This window comes from Heterodontus francisci, chromosome 35 (assembly GCF_036365525.1).
Source record: "Heterodontus francisci isolate sHetFra1 chromosome 35, sHetFra1.hap1, whole genome shotgun sequence".
In the NCBI taxonomy this organism is placed as follows: domain Eukaryota; kingdom Metazoa; phylum Chordata; class Chondrichthyes; order Heterodontiformes; family Heterodontidae; genus Heterodontus; species Heterodontus francisci.
Window position 1 is genome coordinate 34,232,964 of NC_090405.1, and position 26,669 is coordinate 34,259,632.

The window sequence follows — 26,669 nt, forward strand, 5'->3', positions numbered from 1 at the left end:
TAGCCAGAACAAAGTGGTCCAACAATGTGGTATTTACCCCCTTTTGCTATAGCCAGCTATCTCATGAATCTATGATGCAGCATATTGTCAATGAGAGATAATTATCAGTTCCAACGGGCCCTATCTGACTTACACTGCACATTTGGATGCAAGTTTTAATTCACAGTATGGAAATAGATTTTTATACTGTGATGACTACTTGAAGTACCTCCAGGTTGACCGTCTACTTGCACTGACGAATTATGAGCTGGCTCAGTGTTTGCTGCTGTTATTTACCCCTGCTACATATTGGGCAGAGAGTATTTACGATACAAGGATCAGAGGATCAAATCTCACCAAAGCATCCACAATGAGCACCTCACAATGTGTTGATGTAGCAGATTACTGCATTTCCTGTAAACATACCTATTTATCCTGCACCAAGATGTGGAAATACTAAATGAACAGCCTTGAAATCCAGATATTTCATTGTTTTCTTGCCCTGAGTATAAGACCCTGGTAGGTCAGTGCCTATTACTACCTGTAGCTGCAGTAAGATGGATCCTTGAAGAACATTCTTCTTCTATGACTAGCAGGGCTGAAGCCTGGTCAGTCCTTGTCCACCATACTGGATCAGCTTAGCAGGAATACAAATGGAGTATGAGTTCTAATTTTATCATTCAGCACTCGGCCTTAGCCCTGCTTTATGGTTTTCTTTGAAATGGATGCAATAGAATTTATGCTTGGTGCCAATTGCACTGCTGGCCGCTGAGGCTGGAGCCAGGTTAATACTGTTCACATTATAGGTTTTCCTCCTACTGCACCTGAGTGTATTGGATTACCTCGCTAGAACGGCAATAGATAATAGCAGGTGGGGGGTGACTGTATTCCCGTACCAGAGCCTGCCAGACTTTCCATTAACTTAAATGGACAGAAAACTGGCAGGGAGTTATGTGGTACCCCTGCATCCCACTCAGTTGACTGTACCCAGGTGATCTACCACAACCAAAGACAATAAAAGGAAGATCTGCCCAACTCTTTTATTCAGATGCATTCCCTAATAATGACAGCACTGTAAGGACATTAATTCCTGGGGAAAACCATCCTCCCAATACAAAAGGTCAGAGATCCATGTTGTTTACCATGTGAAAAAATGAAGAGCCAATGGTGTAGAGCCTGGGAATGGGGGAGTAGGAGGCTGTCTGCAACTCTGCCCAGCTGCAGGGGCATAACCTCTTTATGTGTGCATGCAAGGAACATGGGTTGGAGGGGGGGGGGGGGGGGGGGGGGAAAGGGGCTGCCAGTGGTGGTTAATTTTAACCTAGCTACCAAGTCGGGGAAATTGATGGGTTCGGGTTCAATGCCTCACTCCCTTTAACTCTCCACTGCAGTGTCAGGAGAACAATATCAGATTGGATATACAACCAGCATTCCACCTGATCTCCCTGAGGTTCCCACCTGGCACATCAGGTTAAAATTGCACCATAGTTTACCCAGAAGCAATGAAGTTGTGCTTTAATCCCACAGGGTGCAGAAGATGCTTGGTAAAGAATGACAAATTCAATAGTAGTATCTTTTCATCAGAGTAAAGCACAAACTAACCGGCTGCATGTTAAAGCAAATGATTAAACCCATTTGTATGAGCGATCACACAATCAATCACAAAGACACAAAGGTTTATCTTTAATAGATTAAACATTTGACCACCATTCAGTTTAACAAGAACATCTTGGACAGGTACAGTGTTACACTGTTGTGGGAAACATATCTAGCAGCATTCAGCAATTTATGCACCAGATTAAAACCAGTGGATGAACACTGCTCGGATGCGACCTGTAAACGTGCATGCAGCAATCTTAACAGTTAGATGTTTACACCTAAAATGCCCTGCCTAGCAGTCATACAACTGCAGTAGCTATCTCACCAGTAAATGATTTGTCAGCATTTAAAAAAAATTGTACAGTACTTTGTTGGAGGATTTGATCAAATCCATGATTGGAAATATTGTGCAATTAGCATTTTACTTTTTAAAACCACAAGGTGCTAATATAGCCTAGAGTTAAGCGCAATACGTGCAGAAACAGCAGCATTGGGAATACTGATATTGCAATGTCTCACCTGCAACCTACTCTATTAAAGTATCATGTTGATATTAAATGGAGAGATCTGTAATGCATGCTGCAAAAAGCTGGAAGGTATAATATTGGGAGGGGTTGAGATAATATCATATACTAAAATATTGAAGCTTAACTAATTTACCTTCCTCAATTTGCACTCCTGAAATATTCTCTATCCTGATCGAGCTGATGGTTGTCTCATTTCATTTATACCAAGTTTGAGCTGCCCTTTTATTGCAACCCACATGACAGAGATATATAACCCATACAGATCTAAGTTAATCATCTTGAAACTGTATTAAAGAGATGGCACAGCTGCTCTATGCCTTTAATAGAGTCAGGGACTGTTCCCCTAGACTAGCTCATATAGTTCTAACTTACAAAAAAAAAGGGGACAAATAACAGCCGGGAAACGACAGGCCCAAAAGGCGAACATCCATCATTGGGAAGATGCTTGAAAGGCTCCTAAGAGATGCCCTTAATGATTGGAAACAGGGTCATCAGAGATAGCACAGCGTCCAGCTCATGCCTTACACACTTTTTCGAGTTGTTTTGAAGTCACGAGTTAGTGGATGACGGTAAGCTGGTTGATATTGTTTGCCTGGACTATAGAAAGCCTTTTACAAGGTACCCAACACTAAGTTATTTTGCAAGATAAAATCTGTGGTATCAGTGGGAATTAGTGCATTCAAAAAGTTGTAATTAACAGACATGGATCAGCCTGGAAGCAAGTTATTGGTATTGTCCCCCAAAAATCAGTCCTAGACTTGATACAGTTCAGTTTTTATTAATGACATGGACAGTGGTGTTGCAGTTGATTGTATGTGAAGCAGTAGTCATAAAAGTAAACTAGATTTAGAATCTTGCTTTATTTTATATACATATATGTTTAATGTTAGTAGACTCTGTATTAAAGAAGTGTCCATTAAATGATTGAACTGTAATCACATCAGACTGAACAGGCACCAACAAATACTAATTATCCCTTTTAAGATAAACTGACTTTGTGATAATTAACAAGCTTAGAACTATCCGAGTGAAGACAGAGCGGAATCATGAAAGCTGAACAGGTTGTTGGTTAGACCACATCGAGTGGACTGTGTCTAGTTTTGGTGCCCTGACATGGTGGGTGACATAATGGTCTTGGAAAAGGTTCAGAGGAGAGCTACAAGAATGATTTCTACCTTATAAAGACTTTGTTACTCAAATAGGCTTGAAGAGTTGGGTCTTTTTATTTTACTTTAGAGCAGTCTAGACTTAGAGACAATCTGATAGAGGTCTATAAAATAATGAAAGGGTTGGAATGCATGCCTATAAATCAATTATTTACGTTTGACATATTGGTGAGGACCAGAGGGCATACAGATACAAATTGTGAAAGTAGGAATAGGCTAGATGTTAGGCCATGCTTCTTTTCCTGGAGAAGAGCGCCTCTGGAATGTGTTACCAGCTTTATTACCTCTCTTACTGGCCCTGGGATTTCTTCCTGGTCTCTCCCATGAAAGTACATTAGCAAGTGTATAGTTACAGTGTTCCAGGCACCATGAGTGTGGGCAGGGCTTGCTGGACCAGCTGAACTTTTCCTGCCCACCATTCTCATGTATACTGTGCACCCCCTGAACTTTTTTGATTGTATGTTCATGTGTCCACATTTATAACGGAACTGCCTATGTAACAGTGCCAATTATATCTGCTCAGTAAAGAAAGAGTCATAGTGGCAATTACAACAACAACTTGCATTTATATAGCCACTTTAATGTAGTAAAACCGTCCCAAGGGGCTTCACAAGAAGGTAAATCAGGCAAAAATGTTACACCGAGCCACATGAGGAGATATTAGGATAGGTGGCCAAAAGCTTGGTCAAAGAGGTAGGCTTTAAGGTATATCTTAAAGAAGGAAAGGTTGAGGGAGGAATTCCAGAGCTTAGGGCACAAGAAGCTGAAAGAACAGCCAGCAATGGTGGAACAAGAAATTGGGGATGAGCAAGAGGCCACAATAGGAGGATTGCCAGAGATCTTAGAGGGTTGTAGGGCTGAAGGAGGCTACAGAGATAGGAGAGGGTGAGGCCATATAGGGATTTGAACACCTTCACTCGAGCTTGGAGTCTTCTAACTTCTAATCTTCACAAGGAAGTTAAGTTAAACCATTACAAATCATTGGTTAGGCCTCAGGTGGCATATTATGTCCAATTTTGGGTACCACACTTTAGGAATGATATCAAGACCTTGGGCAGGGTGCAGAGAAGATTTACCAGAATGATACTGGGGATGAGGGACTTCGGTTACATTGGAGAGATTAGAGAAGTTGGGGTTGTTCTTTTTGGAGCAAAGAAGGTTAAGGGAGATTAGATAAGTGTTCAAAATCGTGAATGACTTTGATGCACTAAATAAGGAGAAACTGTTTCCAGTGGCAGAATGGTCAGTAACCAGATTTAAGGTAATTGGCAACAGAACCAGAGGAGATAATGAGGAGTTTTTTTTTTACACAGTAAGTTGTTATGATCTGGAATGCTCTGCCTGAAAGGAAGGTGGCAGCAGATTCAATAAGAACTTTCAAGAGGGAATTGGATATACTTGAAAAGAAAAATCTGCAGGGCTATGGGGAAAAAGCAGGGGTTGGGTAGTGGGATGACTGGATAGATCTTTTAAAGAGCTGGCATAGGAACAATGGGCTGAATGGCCCCCTTCTATGCTGTATGATTCTTTGAAAGGAGGAGGAACTGGGAAATTTCCGTGTCAAGTTTCCATAAACAATTCTGTTATAAATACTGACAAAGGAGCAGATAGAAGAACTATAGAAATAAGGACAGAATATATTACTTTAAAATGGAGACTGAATTATGTTTGCATGGCCTGGATCATTTATGCCCCGTCCTTGCTTCATTTGAGACTATGCTTGGTCTTGACTCCCTATGTGCAATGGCATGTAAGATCAACTAATATCTATTACAAATATTCTTCAAAATAACACTAATGAAAACTGAAACCATTACAAATTCCTTTTGTAAACTCTGCATTTGAGGGAAAGTTAGATAGGTACATTTGGGAGGAAGAATAGCAGGATGTGTTGGTAGGGCAAGATGAAGTGGGAGGAGGTTTGCGTGGCACATAAACACTTGTATAGACCATGGGACAAATGACGCATTTCTGTGCTGTAAATTGTGTATAATTTTCACAACTGACAGGAGAGTATAATTACCCTTTGAAAGATACTTCCCATTATAAATGTGGACACTGGAATTTATAATGAGAATAAAAGTAAGGACAAACTGGTCTCATTTTACAATGGGGACTGAAATACTTCTATGTACTCTAGTGCAAACTGCCCTCTGATCCTGTGTCACCTGCAGACTACACCTGGTCCTGACTCCCTGTGTAAAAAGTCCCCAGAGGTCAACTAGAAATATAGAAGTTGCTATTTTTTGGTTCGTAGGCATCAGAAGCAAAAGCTTTACAAAAACTATACAGTTACTTTCTCACAAATGCATTACTAACAATTGGATAAATATAAATTAATGTCCATTAAGTGCACAGAATCTAATATGACTTTCTTAAAAAAAAAAAATCAGAGGGGTCTGAATAACACTGTGGGGTATTTAAGCACTAGCATCAACAGTCTTAAATAGCCGTGTAAACCAAGAAATGAGGTTGAGTTTGAGGAGCCTAAACAAACCAGCTCTCCAAATCTGTAACAATCTCGGGAGCAATTCACTCTATTTATATCTTACAGGGTGAATGCAGCTTTAGTCTATTTATACTGATATACTAGGGGGGCTACGAGAAGAGGAACTTCACTTGTGCCAATATGATTGCATGTGGTGCCAACAGATCTTTTAAACTCAATACCTATTTTTACCACCACCTACGTTAGATCTGAAACAGGTAGTGCTGCAGCCTTCTGTTATGCAGCTTCATATCCTGTCCAACACATCCCAAGTTTTGACGGCCAAAATGAACTGCTGGGCATTTCTGTAGTTCAAGGGACACAGTATGAGAATATTACACATCCACCTTTCTACACAATTCATAATGATTTGATTCACAGCTCAAGCATATGTTAAGCCCCAGATTACAGAATACCAGAGTTTGTAACTGAGTCTGGGGTATAACAATACTGTACAACTGAAAATGGAAAAAGTTCATTTCTAAAATAGAGGCCCTTTGCCTTAGTTTGGCACCTGCACCATCACTGGAGTTTAAAATTTCAAACAGTGAGTTTATGTATAAGCTGACCAAATTTTTTTTTACAACTTTGCAATAATAGCTGCCGTGGAAACTTGTATTAGTTTGTTTCAATTAGATTCAGGCTCACAGGCAACTACCAGTGTCTCGATTCCACTAGTTCTTGCCTCAGACTCATTTTCTTCAGTGCTTCATAACCGACTACCAAGATGAGAGTTGTTGGAGCTGAGGATAAGATGCGAGCAGTCAGTCCCTTGGTCAAGCCCACCAGACCTTCTTCTCTCAGAAGCTGCCTGAAAGTTTCAATCATCGAGGACTTCCCCCCAACCTAAAACAGAACACATTAGAGGAACCAAGCAAATTAAGCAATCGGGAAAATCCAGTGTATTTCTAATAGGTTGCTTTGTCTGACCTTGTTCTCTACTCATTACCACTCCATGAGTTCATTTCGTTCATCAAATTTAGATTTGAATATCTTTCCAATAAAATTTAACAAATTCTTTTCTTAATATTAGCCCTGTGTTATTGTACCAGTCAATAGGTTCTACGAAGGTTAGATGTAAGCATCCATCTAGATTTCTGAGAGATCTTCTCCGTCACTTGGTTCTCAATGTTACTCTCGCCATCTATTATGAAGAGTTTATTTAAAACGAGACAAATGTACCAATGTTTAAATGATATCTGCCCTAATTAACCTCTTTTCCAAGGGGAAGTAAGCACTTAACCTTTATTCATCCCAGTTTCTCTTTCACAGTATTCCTTTCCTTCCTCAACTCTGATGACAAAAGCTGCATGTAATCTTTTAAGGGTGATCTAGATAATGCATTATTTCAAAATTAATTCTCGGGATATGGGTGTCACTGGCCAGGCCATTTATTGCCCATCCTTAGTTTCCCTCAGGTAGTTGTGGGCCTCCTCCTTGAACTGCTGCAGTCTTTGAGCTGAAGGTATTTCCATAGTGTTTTTAGTTAGGGCGTTCAGGGATTATGACACAGTGATGACAAAGGAACGGTGATATATGTTTGAGTCAGGATGGTGTGTGACTTTGAGGAATAATTGGAGGTGCTAGTGTTCCATTGTGCCTGCTGCCCTTGTCCTTCTAGGTGGTCGCCAGTTTGGGAGGTGTTGTTGAAGAATCCGTAAAGGGTTCCTGCAGTGCATCTTGTAGATAGTACACACTGCAGCCAGCGTGCGATGGTGGTGGAGGGAGTGGACGGTTAGTGTGGTCAATGGTCTGCTGTTCAAGTTACTGCATTGCCTGTCTGCACTAATTCTTTGCAACAAATATTTTACAATTGTGTATATTTCACTAATTGCACAGTGGTTGTGCCTAGATATTTTCAATCTGGCACTTTCAAATCCTGCTTGTACACTTGTCTTCAAATGTCTTAAGTTTATACGCTATTGCAAATTGTAGATGCGCCTGTGTTTAACGTAATTTGGCAAATCCACTGCCTAAACATGAAGGTTTACTAAATTTTCTGAATAATAATTTTCAATGACCCTACAATTGTCTCATTCATAAGACTGAGGATCCTACTCAGCTCTCATCAACAAGATTATCAATGACGTCAAGGGAGAGCAAAGGGCCATAGGAATGATCCCTGTGGTAATCCACAATGAAATGTTAAATGAGTATGCTGCTTTTATACCAAGCAGTCTCTGTTTGAAGGTCTTTTTAAAACAGATAAGCAGCTAAAATTCCAAAAGCTAGATCAAGGATACTGGGTCCTAGGATCAGATAAATATGTAAAAGCAGTTTTAAGCTCTGTGAACATCAAGAAAAGAGTGCTAACTTAGCTCTTTCCCCTTCAATAACTTATTGTCATCTGACACTTTCTGAAGGCAGTGATTGGTGCCTTGTTATGGAGCAATGGGTGGCAGCGGCTCCCAAGTACCTCACCCATGGAGCTATTCTTCACACGTCAACTTGGGCAATCAGTGCTAGCAGGCCATTCAACATGGAGACTGTTTCAGCTAAATATAATTCTGACCAGCACTTTCAAGGGGAGGAAATCACTGATAAGCAATCAGAAGTGGGAACCCTGGCCTGTTCCCTGTCTCCCCAGCCCAATGATACCAGCTGTAGTCTCCCCACTCCTGTAGTTAAATTGACTAACAGCACTGGGTAGGAATTGAATCTGGCACCTTCATGACCTGTGTAGCTCAATATCATACTGCACAGTCCATTCAGCCATGGAACGACAGGAAGCTTCAAGTGGCTATTTCTATGTTTAGAAACAAGAATTCCAATACCACTTAATGTAAGTATTATTGGTCAAACTGCTAAATTACTTCTGTCCATCTCTCTCTGTAGTAAAAATTCCAAGTTATTGAATTTTGAATCCTGATAAAAGTGGAAGCAATGTTCAAATTAGACTTTATCCATTTCTTTTCATTTCAAAATACAAAATTCACGGGCAATCATTGCATTTAAGTGACCAGAAAGGGGAGTAAAATTATACACAAATGGCAATTCCATGATCTCAGCAATGAACCGCATTTGCAGGGAATGCAAGTCAGAGTATCAGGGCTACAATGCTGCAGCCTTACCCATCACCTGGGTTTCCTGTGAACACAGCATCCCATCGGAAGTGTGGGTTCATGGAGTTAGCCCAGGGCTGTTTCTGAACACATTGTTAGTCTTGTTGTAATGTTTTTCTTGCATTTCACAAGCGTTCAGTAAGTAATCTTGATTTTTTTCTCTCTTATCTGGGATCTTGAGTTGGGTTCATTTTTTAAAGAAAGGCATTTGTTTTAAAAATTACTGAAATGTTATGGCAGTGTTTCTGCCCTAAAAATCAAAACTAACTCAAAAGCATAGGAGATAACAGGACATTCAGACAATGTCGTAAACTATTACATAGAAACAAATTGCACCAGAAATCAGAATCTAGAGATGGGATTAGTAACTTCTAAACACTCTCATTCACAGTATTTGCACAGCCTGTTGGAACAGGTTTTATTCTGTTTAGATTTTATCTTTCTGTTGTTAAGTGTCATGGCCAGAATAAGCTGTAGTTGACCATTAGAAAATTATGAGCTAAAATGTTAGCAAACAAGAATAGAAGCCCTGAATGATTTTCACTTCCTTAAACCAGGGATAACCCCTTTTGCCATACCTTTGTCTGCAACTAGATAACTCAGTACAAACTGGGATTGAACCTGAGCCTTTCTGGTCTACGTAGTTCAGTACTGCAGTGTGTAGTGCAGTTACTCACTAAACTGAGGGAGAGATTCACGATCATTATATTAAATGGTTAGCCCTTTAGTTCACTGATGTTTTTACAAGAACCAATGTGAGTTTTAAACATTCACTCCCTCCACAATTGGCACATCATGGCTGCATTGGGAACCATCTACAAGATGCACTGCAGCAACTCACCAAGGCTTCTTTGGCAGCACCTCAAACTCCACCACCTAGTAGAACAAGGGCAGCAGGTACAAGTTTCCCCTGCAACACACGCACACTACCTCCACTCCGTTCCTTCATCATCGTTGGGTCAAAATCCTTAAACCCCCACCTTCACCACACAGACTGCAGCAGTTTTCATGGGTAACTAGGGATGGGCAATAAATACTGGCGTTGCTAGCAACATCGTACGCTGAGAATAAATGTTTTTTTATTTTAAAAAGTATTCTCACCTGAACCCTAGCCCTGACCACATCCATCGGATTGGTGAGTGTAGATGCTGTGGCTGCTGCCAGTGGTCCAGCAATTCCTTGAAGGAGCAGATGAGGGCATTCATTGGGAACCAATTTTGACATCTGCTCTGTAATTCAGACACAAGAAAAGGCATCAATGGTTAGATGCACACAATCAGAGGATTCCTCACTCAGCTACCCTGCACTAATACCACAAGCACACGAGAGCTCTTTCTATTGTATATTAGCTATTACAATTTACAAAGTTCAGAGGAAGAGTTTTACTACTAGGACTCCTGTCAAACATTTAATGGTTACAAAATACATTAATTAGTTGGAGACCCTTTAAGGCTCATTATCTGCTTCAGTTATTTCAAAGAAAAACCTTTTAGTTTAAACAGTCATGTCTGGAGGTAGGGCAGGAGTGCTTCCTCACTCTCTTTTGTGGTCTGTGATTTTTCTGGAACTACTCTATTAATAATCCACATATGGTGCATATATTAGAAGTGAGGAAGCCTTTAGGATCATTAGAACTGAAACATTCATGACGGTTTGCAAAAAGGACTGTGCTACAAGAACTTTGGGAAGACAAAATAAATGAAGAAAAAGTTAAATGAATGACTGGAAGATCAAAGGCAAAAAAGTGCAAAGTATTTAAGGAATGGTGGTGCAAATAGTCAAACTGAACTCTGTCCAAATTGAACAGATTATGGAGCGAGAGCAGTGGCAAGATAAGCACAAGGGTTTCAAAACTTTCTAGGAATTTAGTAGGCAGGGGAACTGGAAAAAAAGTTCAAAGATCAGAAAGGCAAGTAAAACTGTGAAAGTTAGAAGAAAGAAGAGAATTCAGGCAAAACCTTTACACTTGGAAAGTAATGAACTTGTGCAGTAATTTACTAGAGACAGTTATTGCAACACACAGTCTAAATGTGAGCGATACAATTGGATGCATATCCAGAGAGAAGGAACTGAAAGACATGGTTAAAAGGTGGACAGGGAAATGGACTTTTCTAGTTCTTAAAATTCGGTGTGTTCATACATACGAGGAACCGGCATTTAACTGTTACTGCAGTATTGTCATGTAAGCATCACTGCAGCATTGGTATTTAACCATTCCCACAGCTTTAGTATTTAATCGGTACTGTGGCATTGGTGTTTAATTGTTACTGCAGCACTGACCTGTAACTGTTATTCTGGCAGTGGTATGTAACCGTGATAATGGCATTTAACCACTACTGCATTACTGGTATGTAACTGTTAAGACAGCTCTGCTATTTAACCCGTTATTGCAGCAGCACTGTCATTTAACCATTACCATGATACTGGCTTTACTACGGCACTATCATGTAACTGTTGTTGCGGCACTCGCATATAACTGCTACTGCCACATTGGCAGGTAAATTTATTATGGCATTGGCACACATCTATTACCGCAGCACTGGTACATAACCATTACACACCAGCATTCAACATTACTGTGGCACTTGTACAAAACATTACTGTGACTTTGGAATTTAAGTTAACATGACACTGACATTTAACAGTTACTGTGGTGCTGGCAGTAAATTGTTACCCTGACACTGACATGTAACTGCTACATACTGGCATTTAGCCAGAGCTGTTACACTTTTATACGGGAGCCGTGTCCTATTTCATTCTATGTTATTTACTGCACTGTGATACCAAATGGTTATAACACATAACTGCTGAACAATACTTTCAAGTACCATGACAAATCAAGCCTGAAGGAAGCTCAAAATTTGAGAATGTGACCTCAGTCTTAAAACTAAAGTATCCCAATGAAGTAGAATTTGCTGAAGAGCAATTGTTTTAAATTTTACTATATTCAGTCTGACAAAGTTACACCATATATTTGTAGTTCAAAACCTCTCCCCTTCCAAATTATTTGATGTCCAGCACATTTATTATAAGGCTGAGATGTAATTATTAGCAGCTGATGTCACGATGGGGAGAGAACTATAGCCTTACATACCTGTAAAGAAGTGATAAAAGGGCCACCACACTGCACTGTTAGGAATGTATGTCAACAAGGAGGCTAAATATCCTCTGTAAAACCCTTTTGGGCCGTCAATCCTGAAAATCTTAACGATAACTTCCCGCGTTTCTCCGAATGCTCGTCTGTATTCTCCTTCATTTGTTGAAATCTTGAACCTGCCAAGGTTCCCTGCGTGGCCCACCATCATCAGGTGCTGAGAAATGATATCAATGGGCACAATGATGGTTTGTGCCACAAGCGATGCCGAGCCTCCTGCTATAAATGACTTAATGGCATCATTATTGCTGTAGTTGGACACGTACATGCGTACCAGCTCGTAGGTTGTAATATACCCTTGACCAGAGACTAGGGTGAATGTGTTCACCGGAAACCCTCTGTAAAGTCCTCGTACACCCTCGGCTCGTAGGATTTTAAGGAACGCGTCAAAAGTGCCTCGGTAATGACTATTCCCCTTTTGTACCTGAAGCCTTGTCCTGATCAGTGCGGCCGGATACATTGTAAGCCGCATCGATAGAGTCATCAAAACACCAATAGAGTAGAATTTTTTCTTGTCCAGGTCCTGCCACTCTATTATCCGAACGTTTCGCTTTTCTTGCATTGCTGGCCACTGTTGCTCCTGATGTCCAAAGTAATCTGTTAAGGTCAGAAAGGGAGCTTAGTTTCATTAAGGGTGCTAATGTCATTAGGTCGAATTTGTCCACTTTACAAGTTTTCTTCCCAGGATGTACATAAAATTCAGTGTGACTATAGGGAATTTGACGCATTGAAGCTCCTCCCTCTCGTATATGAACTCTCCCATCATAGCATGTAATTTGAATGACCCCCAGAAGTAACATAAAACAGTGCATTATATCAACTGATAGAAAAAGACATTGGCCTGCTCCCACAGTCCTTCCAACACTTTCTCCCCTTAGTGTTGCTCAAAGCCAGTGATTCATGCCTGGGCAAGTTCCATAGTGGCATGACTTTCAAGTAACCAGTCTGAATGTGCAAACTCAGATATTCAACTGTGAAAGGTATCTTAGCCAAAGCCGATCTTGTCAAAATTCATGAGTTTCCCAACGCAACAATTGCTGTCAGTGAACTGATTAGCAATCCTCTCCTATCCTTTCCCTCACTAACGCAGGTACACTGGTACTAATTGTAGACTTCAGGCCATATATACATCATCTACAGCTGCCAATCAATAACTATACCAGACAGATATTTAGTGTGTTCGCTACTGTAGTAGCACCACAACCTTTGTCCTAATACTCTCTCTTGATGCTGAGAAGACACTTAATTGAGTTGAATGGTGCTGTCATGCAGGAAATGACTCTGACGTGGGAAACATTGAAGAATGGCACAATATGGGAGAGCGGGCGCCAAGGTTTTCAGATACTGCATTGGAGGCCTTGGTAGAGAAGGTGGAGAGGGGGAAAAATGTCATCTATCTGCAGGGGGACAGCAGGCCATCCAGACAAATTCATAGAATACAGTGAGAGCAGACAGCCGTGGAGGTCAATGTCAGGAGTCAGGCCCTGAGGACCTGGATGCAACAAGTTCACTGACCTCACACAAGTGATCAAGGTCAATGAATGCATCTTCAAACGCTATATTCTACAAACTGAACCACTAGCCTCAGACATTGCTCAATGTACCACCCCTCCCATACTCACTCACCTACCAAGAATCTCGATCAACTAGGACTCATATCTAACATTCACATTCTTCACCGCAGCCTCTCAGGGATGAAACTGGACGGACTACCCGGCGTCAACCTAGGCACCGGAAACAATAACGGCAAACCCAGCCCTGTTGACCCTGCAAAGTCTACCTGACTAACATCTGGGGGCTTGTGCCAAAGTTGGGATTAGTCACAGATTAGTCAAGCAGCAGCCTGACATAGTCATACTCACCAAATCATACCATACAGACGATGTTCCAGACACTGCCATCACCATCCCCGGGTATGTCCTGTCCCACCAGCAGGACAGACCCAGCAGAGGTGGTGGTACAGTGGTATACAGTAGGGAGGGAGTTGACCTGGGAGTCCTCAACATCGACTCGACCCCATGAAGTCTCATGGCATCAGGTGAGACATGGGCAAGGAAACCTCCTGATGATTACCACCTACCACACTCCCTCAGCTGATGCATCAATACTCCTCCAGGTTGAACAGCACTTGGAGGAAGCACGGAGGGTGGCAAGGGCGCAGAATGTACTCTGGGTGGGGAAATTCAATGTCCATCACCAAGAGTGGCTCGGCAGCACCACAACTGACCGAGTTGGCCGAGTCCTAAAGGACATAGCTGCTAGACTGGGTCTGTGGCAGGTGGTGAAGAAACCAACAAGGGGAAAAAATACACTTGACCTCGACCTCACCAATCCGCCTGCCGCAGATGCATCTGTCCATGACAGTATTGGTAGGAGTGACCACCGCACAGTCCTTGTGGAGACAAAGTCCCGTCTTCACATTGAGAATACCCTCCATTGTGTTGTGTGGCACTACCACCGTGCTAAATGGGATAGATTTCAAACAGATCTAGCAATGCAAAACGGGGCATCCATGAGGCGCTGTGGGCCATCAGCAGGAGCAGAATTGCACACAACCACAATCTGTAACCTCATGGCCTGGCATATCCCCCACTCTACCATTACCATCAAGCTGGGGGACCAACCCTGTTCAATGAAGAGTGCAGGAGGGCATGCCAGGAGCAGCACCAGGCATACCGCAAAATGAGGTATAACCTGGTGAAGCTACAGCTCAGGACTACTTGCACGCAAAACAGTGTGAGCAGCATGCAATAGATAGAGCTAAGAGATGGTAGATGACCAATGAATAACCAATAAATCAGATCCAAGCTCTGCAGTCCTGCCATATCCAGTTGTGAATGATGGTGGACAATTACACAACTAACTAGAGGAGGTGGCTCCACAAATATCCCCATCCTTAATGATGGGGGCGCCCAGCACATCAGTGCAAAAGACAAAGCTGAAGCATTTGCAACAATCTTCAGCCAGAAGTGCCGAGTGGATGATCCATCTCAGCCTCCTCCTGAACTCCCCAGCATCACATATGCCAATCTTCAGCCAATTCGATTCACTCCGTGTGATATCAAGAAATGACTGAAGGCACTGGATACTGAAAAGGCTATGGGCCCTGACAACATTCCGGCAGTAGTACTGAAGACTTGTGCTCCAGAACTTGCCACGCCCCTAGTCAAGCTGTTCCAATACAGCTACAACATTGGCATCTACTTGACAATGTGGAAAATTGCCCAGGTATGTCCTGCACACAAAAAGCAAGACAGGTCCAACCCGGCCAATTACCGCCCTATCAGTCGACTCTCGATCATCAGTAAAGTGACGGAAGGTGTTGTCAACAGTGCTATCAAGTGGCACTTGCTTAACAATAACCTGCTCACGGACACTCAGTTTTGGGTTCTGCCATGGCCACTCAGCTCCTGGCCTCAGTACAGCCTTGGTTCAAACATGGACAAAAGAACTGAACTCAAGAGGTGAGGTGAGAATGACTGCCCTTGACATCAAGGCAGCATTTGACTGAGTGTGGCATCAAGGAGTCCTAGCAAAACTGGAGTCAATGGGAATCAGGGGGGAAACTCTCCGCTGGTTTGAGTCGTTCCTAGCGCAAAGGAAGATGGCTGTGGTTGTTGGAGGTCAATCATCTGAGCTCCAGGACATCACTGCAGAAGTTCCTCAGGGTAGTATCCTAGGCCCAACCATCTTCAGCTGCTGCATCAATGACCTTCCTTCAAACATAAGGTTAGAAGTGGGGATGTTCGCTGATGATTGCACAATGTTCAGCACCATTCGCGACTCCTCAGATACTGAAGCAGTCTGTGTAGAAAGGCAGCAAGACCTGGACAATATCCAGGTTTGGGCTGATAAGCGGCAAATAACATTCGCACCACACAAGTGCCAGGCAATGACCATCTCCAAAAAGAGAGAATCTAATCATCTCGCCTTGACATTCAATGGCATTATGATCGCTGAATCCCCTACTATCAACATCCTGGAGGTTACCATTGACCAGAAACTGAACTGGAGTAGCCATATAAATACTATGGCTACAAGAGCAGGTCAAAGGCTAGAAGTCCTGCGGTGAGTAAATTACCTCCTGACTTCCCAAAGCCTGTCCACCATCTACAAAGCACAAGTCACTTGCCTGGATGAGTTCAGTTCCAACAACACTCAAGAAGCTCAACACCATCCAGACAAAGCGACCCACTTGACTAGCACTTCATCCACAAACGTTCACTCCCTTCACCACCGATGCACAGTGGCAGCAATGTGTACCATCTACAAGATGCATTGCAGCAACGCACCAAAGCCCATAAGACAGCACCTTTCAAACCCGCAACCTCTACCATCTAGAAGGACAAAAACAGCAGATGTATGGAACCACCACCACCTACAAGTTCCCCTCCAAGCCACACACCAGATGAGCACTAGATGAGCACTTGAAACACGATAGCATACAGGCTACGAGCCGTGCTGGAAAATGGGATTAGAATAGTTAGGTGCTTGATGGCCGGCACAGACACAATGGGCCGAAGAGCCTGTTTCTGCACTGTATAACTCAATGACTCTATGACCATCCTGACTTTGAACTACATCACCATTCCTTCACTCTTGTTGGGTCAAAATCCTGGAACTCCCTTCCTAACAGCACTGTGGGTGTACCTTCCCCACACGGACTGCAGCAGTTCAACAAGGCAGCTCACCATCTTCTCAAGGGCAATTAGGGATGGGCAATAAATGCTGGCATAGCCAGCAACACCCCTATCCCATGAACGAATAAATAAAAAAAAAAGCATGCCTTCAAAATCGAACAGATTCAGCCTCACCTAATATAAGCTGCTTCCACGCCATCAAGAATGCCATATAATTTGTTCTAAAATAAAAGTTAGCTTGTCCGAGCATTGTTCCTAACCTTTCTTCTATTCCCACCAATGATCCCTGGAGCAATATGCAGCAGCTACTGATTTTGCTGGCTCAGACACCACATCAAGGACAGGAGAGGAAAGGATACTGATCTGCAGGCGTTTTAACTGTAGTCATTGGTCAACATTGTTGAAAAAGGAATGAGTGGATTCCTGCTGGGACAGTAGATCTTTAATAGTGCATTTTCATAAAGAAAAAAAACTCGTGAAGAATTTCCTCTTACATTACCTAATACAGAGGCAGAATTGTACTTCATTCTGATTTTTTCTTCATTCATGGGATGTTGGTGTTACTGGCTAGGCCAGCATTTATTATCCCTAATTGCTGTTGAGAAGGTGGTGGCAAGCCACCTTCTTGAACTGCTGTAAGCCATGTGGTGTAGGTATACCCACAGTGCTGTCACGGAGGCAAATCCAGGATTTTGACCCAGCAACAGTGAAAGAATGGCAATATATTTCCAAGACTGGATAGTGTGTGACTTGGAAGGAACTTGCAGGTGGTGATGTTCCCATGGACTTGCTATCTCTTGTTCTTCTAGGTGGTACAGTACAGGTTTAGGTGTTGTGAAAGGAGCCTTGACGAGTTGCTGCAGTGCATCTTGTAGCTGGTATAAACTGCAAACATTTGGCCACCCAACCTCATTGTTTGCCCTTGTCTTTAATGCATTTAACAATGCTAAAAAAAAGTCGTCAGCTCATGGGAAAACTGTCTTTTTGTATCATCCAGATAGGCCATCTGAGGCTCTTTTCTATCAAATATTTCCATCTTTTGCTCTGATAGTCATTTGATCTAAAACAATGTTCAAAGGCAATTTGTTTATGGCCTCTACAAGGCTGATCTAGAGAGGTGTTAAGTCAATCAAATTGCCAAGGGAATTAATCATCAAAAAATATCTTTAAAAAGCACAAATTAGTTTGGACAACAGCACATCTAATAACTGCTGGAGCCGTCATGAATTGGGCACAGTCCCCTCCTTACAGAAAAGGTTTGACTGGTGTGTGACAGAGCAAACATCTTTAGGTCTCTTTGATCTATGACTTCCACAAGAGAGGTGGATAATATGCTCTCAAGTGTGCAAAACAAGTCTGCAACATTAATAAAGACTGACATACCAAAATCAGAGACTGTCAAAAGCTGTTTATAAATTACTGCAGCAGCTACCTCAAGCTGGTCCCATTCACCCATCAACCCTGGATCCTGGTGAAGAAATGTCTTGATTTTAAAATTCTCATGTTTGTTATCAAATCCCTCCAAGGCCTCACCCCTTTCTCTGTAATCTCCAGCCCTCCAAGATTTTGGCGCTCCTCCAGTTCTGGCATCTTAAGGATCCCCAATTTTAATCACTCCACCACTGGCAGCTGTGTCTTCAGTTACCAAGGCCCTAAGCTCTGGAATTCCTTCCCTAAACCTTTCTGCCTCTCCTCCTTTAAGAAACTCATTAAAACCTACCTCTTTGACCAAGCTTTTAATTCCCTTTCCTAATATCTTATTATGTGGCTCAGTGTCAAATTTTGTTTGATAACGTCTCTATGAAATGCCATGGGTGTTTTACTATATTAAAGGTGTTATATAAGTTGTTGGATATAAAATTAATATGAATACAACTAGATTTTAAATGCACTGCAGGGTGCATTTGCCAAACAGCTAAAGCTGCCGCCAAGAAGCTGTTCACCCCCCTGTTGAGCACTTCTTTGTTTGACAAATTTATTCAAGTTTTTTGAGGCTGTAACTAGTAGGGAAGATAAAGGGGAATCATTAGATGTCGTATACCTGGATTTCCAAAAGGTATTCGATAAAGTGCCACACAATAGGCAATATAAAGGCTCATGGAGCTGCGGGTAATATATTAGCACGGATAGAGGATTGGTTAATGGACAGGAAGCAGAGAGTGGGAAGAAACAGGGCATTTTCAAGTTGGCAAGCTGTGACTAGTGGAGTGCCGCAAGGATCAGTGCTGGGGCCTCAGCTAGTTACAATCTATATTAATGACTTAGATGAAGAGACAGAGAGTAATGTATCTGAGTTTGCTGACGATACAAAGCTATGTCGAAAGGTAGGCCTGTGGGCAGGACACATAGATGCTTTAAAGCGATATAGACTGGTTAAGTGAGTGGGAAACAAGATGGCAGACTGAGTATAATGTGGGGAAGTGTGAAGTTATTCACTTTGGTTGCAGGAAGAGAAAAGCAAAAATTTTTTGAAAGGTGTGAACTTTCAAATGTTGATGCACAGAGAGACTTGGGTGTGCTCGTACAAGGATCGTGGAAAGTTAGCATGCAGGTACAGCAAGCAATTAGGAAGGCAAATGGCATGTTGGCCTTTATTGCAAGGAGATCGGCGTACAGGAAAAAATAAATCTTGCTACAATTGTACAGGGCTTTGGTGAGACCACATCTGGAGTACTGTGTGCAGTTCTGGTCTCCATAATTAAGAAAGGATATATTTGCATTGGAGGTGGTACAGCAAAGGTTCACTAGATTGGTCCTGGGATGAGAGGGCTGTCCTATGATAAGAGGCTGAGTAAATTGGGCCTATATTCTCTGGAATTTAGAAGAATGAGAGGCGATCTCATTGAAACATACAAGATTCTGAAGGAGCTTGATGGGGTAGATGCTGAGAGATTGTTTCTGCTGGTTGGGGAATCTAAAACACGGAGGCACAGTCTCAGAATAAGGGGCTGATCATTTAGGACTGCGATGAGGAGAAATTACTTCACTCAAAGGGTCGTGACTCTTTGAATTCTCTACCCCAGAGATTTGTGGATGCTCCATCATTGAATACATTTAAGGCTGGGATAGCCAGATTTTTGATCTCTTAGGGAAATCAAGGGATATTGTGAGCAGGCGGGAAAGTGAAGTTGAAGCCCAAGGTCAGCCATGATCGTATTGAACGGCAGAAAGGCTCGATGGGCCATATGGTCTACTTCCGCTCCTATTTCATGTTCAGTAACTTGTCACTCTTTACAAATTCAAAGACTTGTCCAGACTTTCTTACTTGAAGTAGTTCTTCCAACTGGCTCACTCCTGGACACAATACAAGAAGCTCAGCATTTAATAGTTGCCCTCTCACCACCCTCTCTCCCAGCCATATTTCTAACCTCTTCATTGTGTAACTGCTGTGACCAGCTCTTTGATTTTCTCTGACACCAGCCCCCACCCCACCCATTTCCAAGCTGCAAATCCACTAACCTCCTCCCACATCCCCAGTCTTATCTGTGCTTGGATAGCCCTGAAGAGAGAGCATGCAGTGTCCACCAGTATGCTCGAGACCTTCAGTGATCAGCAGGCACCCCAGTAGCGCAAAACGAGCTGTATCACATCAGCTGCTTTTTATGCCCCCCTCCCGATATTCATTCCACTCACTTTAATAAAAGTGAACAACAAGCAGGGCATATTACAAGCAGCTGAGATGATAATGCCCATTTAGTACTACCGTCTAAGGCACTCTGGAGTTAGAATATGTCTAATAGGCACAGACACAAAAATATGATTTAATTTTTTGCTTCTCTTTTGGTTCTGTTGCAATTGGACTTGAGGTTTCAATTCTTTTGTTAGTTGTTGTATTTTCAGCACCTTTGGACCACAGGTTAAGTTGTTGTTAAAGGGGAACCTGTGGTGCTGATTGGGTTGCCAACACTGGTTGGATGTATTCCTGGAGGTATCATCACATGACCAACACCCCTACCATGTCAAACAATAATTCTAACTAACAACTAAAAGTGTTCAAAGAAAATCAACAAAAATACATTTTTAATGTCCCAGTAATTGCTCGCTGTGACCAGGAAGATTAACCTTTAATTCCAGGGGTACCACTATCATCTCTGCACTAGAAATTATACAAGCTATAGTTCAAATCCCTTTCCTGAGACTTGAGCCCAAAACACTAGACTGGCAATCCAGTGCAGTACTTAAGTAGTGCTTCGCTATCATAGGTGCCGTCTATTGGATGAGACATTAAACTGCGGCCCCACATGCTCTCTCAGTGTACGTAAAATATCCCAGGGCACTATTTTGAATAGCATGCAAGTTCTCTCCAGTGTCCTGGTCAATATTTGTTAATCAACATGGCTAAAACAGATAAACTGGTCATTGTCCCATTGCTGTTTTCAGGATCTTGCTGTGTGAAAAGTGGTTGCATTTCCTACATTACAACAGTGAAAGCATTTCAAAAGTACTTCATTGGCTACAAAATGCTTTGGGATGTCCTAAAGTCATGAAAGGCACTATATAAATGCAAGTTCTTTCTTCTTACCATGCCAACCATGGCTCAATTGGTAGCAATCTCACCTCCGGATTCAAGTCCCACTCCAGGGCTTGGTAAGAAAAATCAAGGCTGACACTCCAGTGCAGTACTGTGGGAGTGCTACACTGTCGGAGGTGCCATCTTTTCGGTGAGATGTTAAACTGAACCCCCATCTGTCTGCTTGGTTGGATGTGAAAGATCCCATGGCACTATTTCAGAAAAGAGCAGGGAATTTATCTCTGGCATCCTGGCCAATATTTATCCCTCAATCAATATAGCAAAAACAGATGATCTGGTCATTATGTGGTGAGCAGATTGGCTGCCGCATTTCCGACATTATCACAGTGACCACACTTCAGAAATACTTCTGAGAAGTATGAAGGGATACATTTTTGGCAGTAAAAATTAGGATGCAATATAAAATAAAGGATACCATTTTAAAGGGGGTGCAACAGCAGAGGGTCCTAGGGGTATATGTGCACAAATCATTGCAGGTGGCAGGGCAGGTTGAGAACGCAGTGAATAAAGCATACGAGATCCTGTGCTTTATAAACAGGCGCATAAAGTACGAAAGCAAAGTTATGGTGAACCTTTTTAAACCACTGGTTTGGCCTCAACTGGAGTATTGTGTCCAGTTCTGGGCACTACACTTTAGGAAGGATGTGAAGGCATTAGACAGGGTGCAGAAAAGATTTACTAGAATGGATCCAGGAGGAGATTTGGTGGAGGTGTCCAAAATCACGAGGGATCCGGACAGAGTAGATAGGGAGAGACTGTTCCTATTGGCAGAAAAGTTGAGAACCAAAGGACATCAATTTCAGGTGATTGGCAAAAGAAACAACAGTGACATGAGGCAAAACTTTTTTTAATGCAGCCAATGGTTAGAATCTGGAATGCACTGCCTGAAAGTGTGGTGGAGGCAGATTCAATCGTTGCTTTCAAAAGGGAATTGATTAATAATCTGAAGAGAACCAATTTGCAGGGCTACAGGGAAAAGGCAAGGGAGTGGGACTAACTAAGCTGCTGGTCCTGAGAGCCGACACGAGTAGGACGGGCCGAATGGCGTGCTTCTGCACTGTGACCTTTCTATCATTCAATGTTCCAAATCTCCCCTCGGATAGCCACATTTGAAAAACAGCTCCAGCTCCCTGCCTCCCCTCAGTTTCTCTATGAAACACTGGCATGGAGGGAGGAGAGGCTGCCGACGCTGCCCATCTCTCGCCCTAACCCTTCTCCTTGTCTCAACTCCCGACCTGCCGCCACATCTCCTCACCAGGCCTCCCGCCGCTTCTTCCCGGGTCAACGGTCAGAGGTCAACCTCTCGGCGCCCGAAGGATTTCTTCCCGTCCCTCTTCCCAACCGGCCTGCAAAGCTGACATTGAATACAACGAACGGGCCTCAAACAATGAAGAATTGACGGCCTGTCCCGCCGCACAGCCAGTTGCTAGCCAGGGCTCGGATGGAGCGCCGTAATTGGTTGGAGCGGCGGCCCAATGGGGATGGACGTTGCTGCGGGGTGCGGCTGTCCGTGTTTTGCCTGGATGGGGCGATGGCGGCGGGGGCTGAAGGTAAGAGTGGGCCGGGGCTGGAGGGAACATGGTGACCCTGGAGCCTGGGGGTGAGGGAGGACCGGCTGGGCTTCTCCTTTCGGTTTCCCTCTTTGACCGTGTGGCTGTGGTGAGGTGACGCTCGGAACGGGGTTCAATACAAGGATGCCATGCCGGATCAGACCAGATGAGGGGTCGGGGACAAACCCTGGTCCAGGGAGACAGCCCCACAACTACAGCCGCTCACTGTTCCTTCTCCAGTGTGCAGCCTTTCCTAGTTAGTAGTGTTCAGGCCTGCCCTTTAAAAACTGTCGAATTGTGAGGCTCCCCTATTTTAGAAAGTTAAACGTCTACATTTTTTTCAAAAAGTAAAAAAAAACTCGAGTCCAGTCTTATTGTGGATGGTGCTGGTAACCCAGTGAACTGGTATTTTTTTGATTTCTCCTTTAAATTGAATCAAGGAAGAACATTTGATGGTCAGTGCTGAGACCGGGGTTAGGGACATACAATGTCCCACCAAAAACTGGTGGAAGGAGAATCTGTAACCTCTTTGAAAAGGGAGGTGGTTTAATATTTAAAAGGGTGTGGGCTGGGGAGTGGATCTCAGTTGATAAGCTGGCATGATATTCGCCCATCTGTGCTTAAGAAAAGCTATGAATCTTAATAAAACAATTTGTATGTTATTACAAGTAAGGTGTTGCAGTTTGTGTACTACACCATCAGCCTAGCCAGCTCTTATTTGTTCACTGCCTTTATGCCTAATTTCTGGCTCCTGCTGATCTGAAAATGCTTTTAGAAATGGCTGTTGTCTCCTGGTTTCCTCAAGTGACTGATTCTAAAGTAAGGGATTGTCATTGCTGCTGCAGTAATTTTGCTGTCACTCCCAGGTTATCAGCATTTTGACATCAGGTTATCAGCATTTTGACATCAGGTCACAAGGCATAAAAGAATTCCAGCTCAAGTAGTTTGCTCATTTTAAAAAATTGGTGTTAAATTGTTCAGTCAATGAATTCATACGTAATTTCTCAAACTGGCTGGGAGTAATTTTATTTTGTTAGGTGATTACCCTTTCTGATGCCTGAATCTTGAGCTGGAATTATTTTATAGTTTGTGACTTGATGCCAAATTACTGGCATACCTTGCATATAGAACTACCAAGTGATTAATGTGAGGTTAATATCTAATCCTGTCGGTGGTTGCCTGAGAAATTGCTCTCTTTTAGTTAGAATGTCCTCAGCTCTGTAGCTTACTCTTGACAAATCCATGAGCAGTTTTTCGATGTCACTTTAAAACTTGTGTAACCCTTCTTTCCTTAATGCTCATTGCTGCTACTGTGCCTTATGAAAAGCATAATGATCTTTGCTTCCTGTGTGGATGCATAATGGTAAAGCCTAATAAAATCAGTATCGTGTGGATTCAGCTTTACATTAAAGCATTTTCAGTGAATGATGTGAATCGCAGAACTGCTGATATAAAACTTTGGCTGGAATGGTTGCCGTCACTTAAGTAGATTTTCAAGAGTAATAGAGAGGGTTCCAAAGCAGAAAATGCTGGAAACACTTGACAGGTTAGGCAGTTTTTCTGGAGGGAGAAGCAGATAATGTTTCAGAAACAGTTAACATTGCTTCTCCCTCCACAGATGTGGTCTGACCTGCTGAGTGTTTCCAGCATTTTCTGGTTTTATTTCTGATCTTCAGTATCTGCAGCATTTTGTTATTGGTTCCAAACCTGGACAGGCTTATAAAAGGGTTTCCAAATATGTTGTTTTCAGTGTTGGATATTTTTTAACCTTGCCTTTCAGAAGGCATTTAATGAAGTGGCTTACAAAGGATTTCTGGCTGAGGTGAAAGTCCTTGAATTAATAGACTGTAAGTTCAGTAACCTGGTTAAATAACCCAGCGGGAAAAACAACAAAGGGAATGGCCAGCAGTGATCATTCTGATTGGGTTGCTGTAACTGTGAGCATCAAAGTGCCCCAGAGTTGAGTTCCGGGACCTCTCCTGTCTTTATAACTAAGCTTTGTGAAGCAATTAAATGCAGAATAGTGTCCAATTGTGTGAGGAAGTAGGTGGTTCAGAGCAAAGAAATAATGGTTATCCCAACTGCAAGTGGCCCAATGAATTGTAAATAGTGCTTAATATTGACAAATGCAGGGTAGCACAATTGTATAAAATATTTTAAAAAAAACAGTGTGAGCATTGAAAGTATTGCAGCGCATGGCAAACAGAATTGAAATGGACTGTATAAGGCTAGTTCTAAGCTATGTTCCTCATACTAAGACCAAGCTGACTCCTGACAAAGTGCCAAAACCCTACTTCAAGGATTCAGAGGAGAATTAGGATGATTTTCAGTTTTGCCTTATTGATAAATGGGATTTAATCTCATTAGAAAAAAGTAAAAGGAGAACTGTGGAGAAATCAGGGGGCACATTTTCAGTAAGAACAGAGAAGAGGGTAAAAGAGGGGGGGGTGTGGCATTGTTAATCAAGGAAAGTATATCAGCGGCAGAAAGGACGTTTGAGGACTCGTCTACTGAGGTAGTATGGGCCGAGGTTAGAAACAGGAGAGGAGAGGTCACCCTGTTGGGAGTTTTCTATAGCCCTCCGAATAGTTCCAGAGATATAGAGGAAAGGATAGCGAAGATGATTCTCGACAGGAGCGAGAGTAACAGGGTAGTGGTTATGGGGGACTTTAACTTTCCAAATATTGACTGGAAATACTATAGTTCGAGTACTTTAGATGGGTCTGTTTTTGTCCAGTGTGTACAGGAGGGTTTTCTGACACAGTATGTGGACAGGCCAACCAGGGGCGATGCCACATTGGATTTGGTACTGGGTAATGAACCCGGCCAGGTGTTGGATTTAGATGTAGGTGAGCACTTTGGCGATAGTGATCACAATTCGGTTAGGTTTACCTTAGCGATGGGCAGGGACAGGTATATACCGCAGGGCAAGAATTATAGCTGGGGGAAAGGAAATTATGATGCGATTAGGCAAGATTTAGGATCTGTAGGATGGGGAAGGAAACTGCAGGGGATGGGCACAAACGAAATGTGGAGCTTATTCAAGGAGCAGCTAATGCGTGTCCTTGATAAGTATGTACCTGTCAGGCAGGGAGGAAGTTGTCGAGCGAGGGAGCCGTGGTTTACTCAAGAAGTTGAAGAGGCGCGCTTGAGAGTTACAAGCTAGCCAGGAAGGATCTAAAGGGAGGGCTAAGAAGAGCAAGGAGAGGACACGAGAAGTCATTGGCGGATAGGATCAAAGAAAACCCTAAGGCTTTCTATAGGTATATCAGGAATAAAAGAATGATAAGAGTTAGAACAGGGCCAATCAAGGATAGTAGTGGGAAGTTGTGTGCGGAATCAAAGGAGATAGGGGAAGCGTTAAATGAATATTTTTCGTCAGTATTTACAGTAGAGAAAGAAAATGTTGCCGAGGAGATTACTGAGATACAGCCTACTAGGTTAGATGGGATTGAGATTCACAAGGAGGAGGTGTTAGCAAATTTGGAAAGAGTGAAAATAGATAAGTCCCCTGGGCCAGATGGGATTTATCCTAGGATTCTCTGGGAAGCCAGGGAGGAGATTGCAGAGCCGTTGTTGTTGATCTTTATGTCGTCATTGGCGACAGGAGTAGTGCCGGAAGACTGGAGGATAGCAAATGTCCCCTTGTTCAAGAAGGGGAGTAGAGACAGCCCTGGTAATTATAGACCTGTGAGCCTTACTTCGGTTGTGGGTAAAATGTTGGAAAAGGTTATAAGAGATAGGATTTATAAAGCATCTTGAAAAGAATAAGTTCATTTGCGATAGTCAGCACGGTTTTGTGAAAGGTAGGTCGTGCCTCACAAACCTTATTGAGTTTTTCGAGAAGGTGACCAAACAGGTGGATGAGGGTAAAGCCGTGGATGTGGTGTATATGGATTTCAGTAAGGCGTTTGATAAGGTTCCCCACGGTAGGCTATTGCAGAAAATACGGAAGTATGGGGTTGAAGGTGAT

At 42.7% G+C, this 26,669-nt stretch overlaps 2 protein-coding genes across 3 annotated transcripts in view; one reads left to right on the forward strand and one right to left on the reverse strand.

Annotated features, from left to right (window-relative positions):
- Window positions 1-1,645: 1,645 nt before the first annotated feature.
- On the reverse strand, window positions 1,646-22,584 carry LOC137350598 (solute carrier family 25 member 44-like). Of its 2 annotated transcripts, none has more exons than XM_068015302.1 (4): window positions 22,402-22,584; window positions 11,916-12,572; window positions 9,923-10,050; window positions 1,646-6,064 (listed from the first exon to the last, which is right to left on the reverse strand). In XM_068015302.1, the coding sequence occupies exons 2-4, from the start codon at window positions 12,535-12,537 to the stop codon at window positions 5,963-5,965; spliced, it is 852 nt and encodes a 283-aa protein (XP_067871403.1). In that variant the 5' UTR covers window positions 12,538-12,572; window positions 22,402-22,584; the 3' UTR covers window positions 1,646-5,962. The 2 variants fall into 2 exon arrangements, with proteins under 2 accessions (XP_067871403.1, XP_067871402.1); XM_068015301.1 differs by having other exon boundaries at window positions 5,977-6,605.
- ireb2 (iron-responsive element binding protein 2) overlaps window positions 22,460-26,669 on the forward strand; it is a 63,709-nt gene continuing 59,499 nt past the window's right edge. Inside the window, exon 1 of the mRNA XM_068015300.1 lies at window positions 22,460-22,696. Within this exon, the coding sequence (XP_067871401.1) occupies window positions 22,588-22,696 (109 nt within the window). The 5' untranslated portion in view covers window positions 22,460-22,587. The remainder of the gene's footprint in view (window positions 22,697-26,669) is intronic.

Bases quoted from the DNA above. Each gene is read 5' to 3' on its own strand.
- LOC137350598 (XM_068015301.1), bottom strand. From the start codon at position 12,537: ATGCAAGAAAAGCGAAACGTTCGGATAATAGAGTGGCAGGACCTGGAC. The intron at 10,051-11,915 runs GTATGTAAGGCT...TCTGAATTACAG, and splicing joins CTTTTATCACTTCTTTACAG to AGCAGATGTCAAAATTGGTT. The intron at 6,606-9,922 runs GTGAGAATACTT...GTTCTGTTTTAG, and splicing joins TGGTCAGGGCTAGGGTTCAG to GTTGGGGGGAAGTCCTCGAT.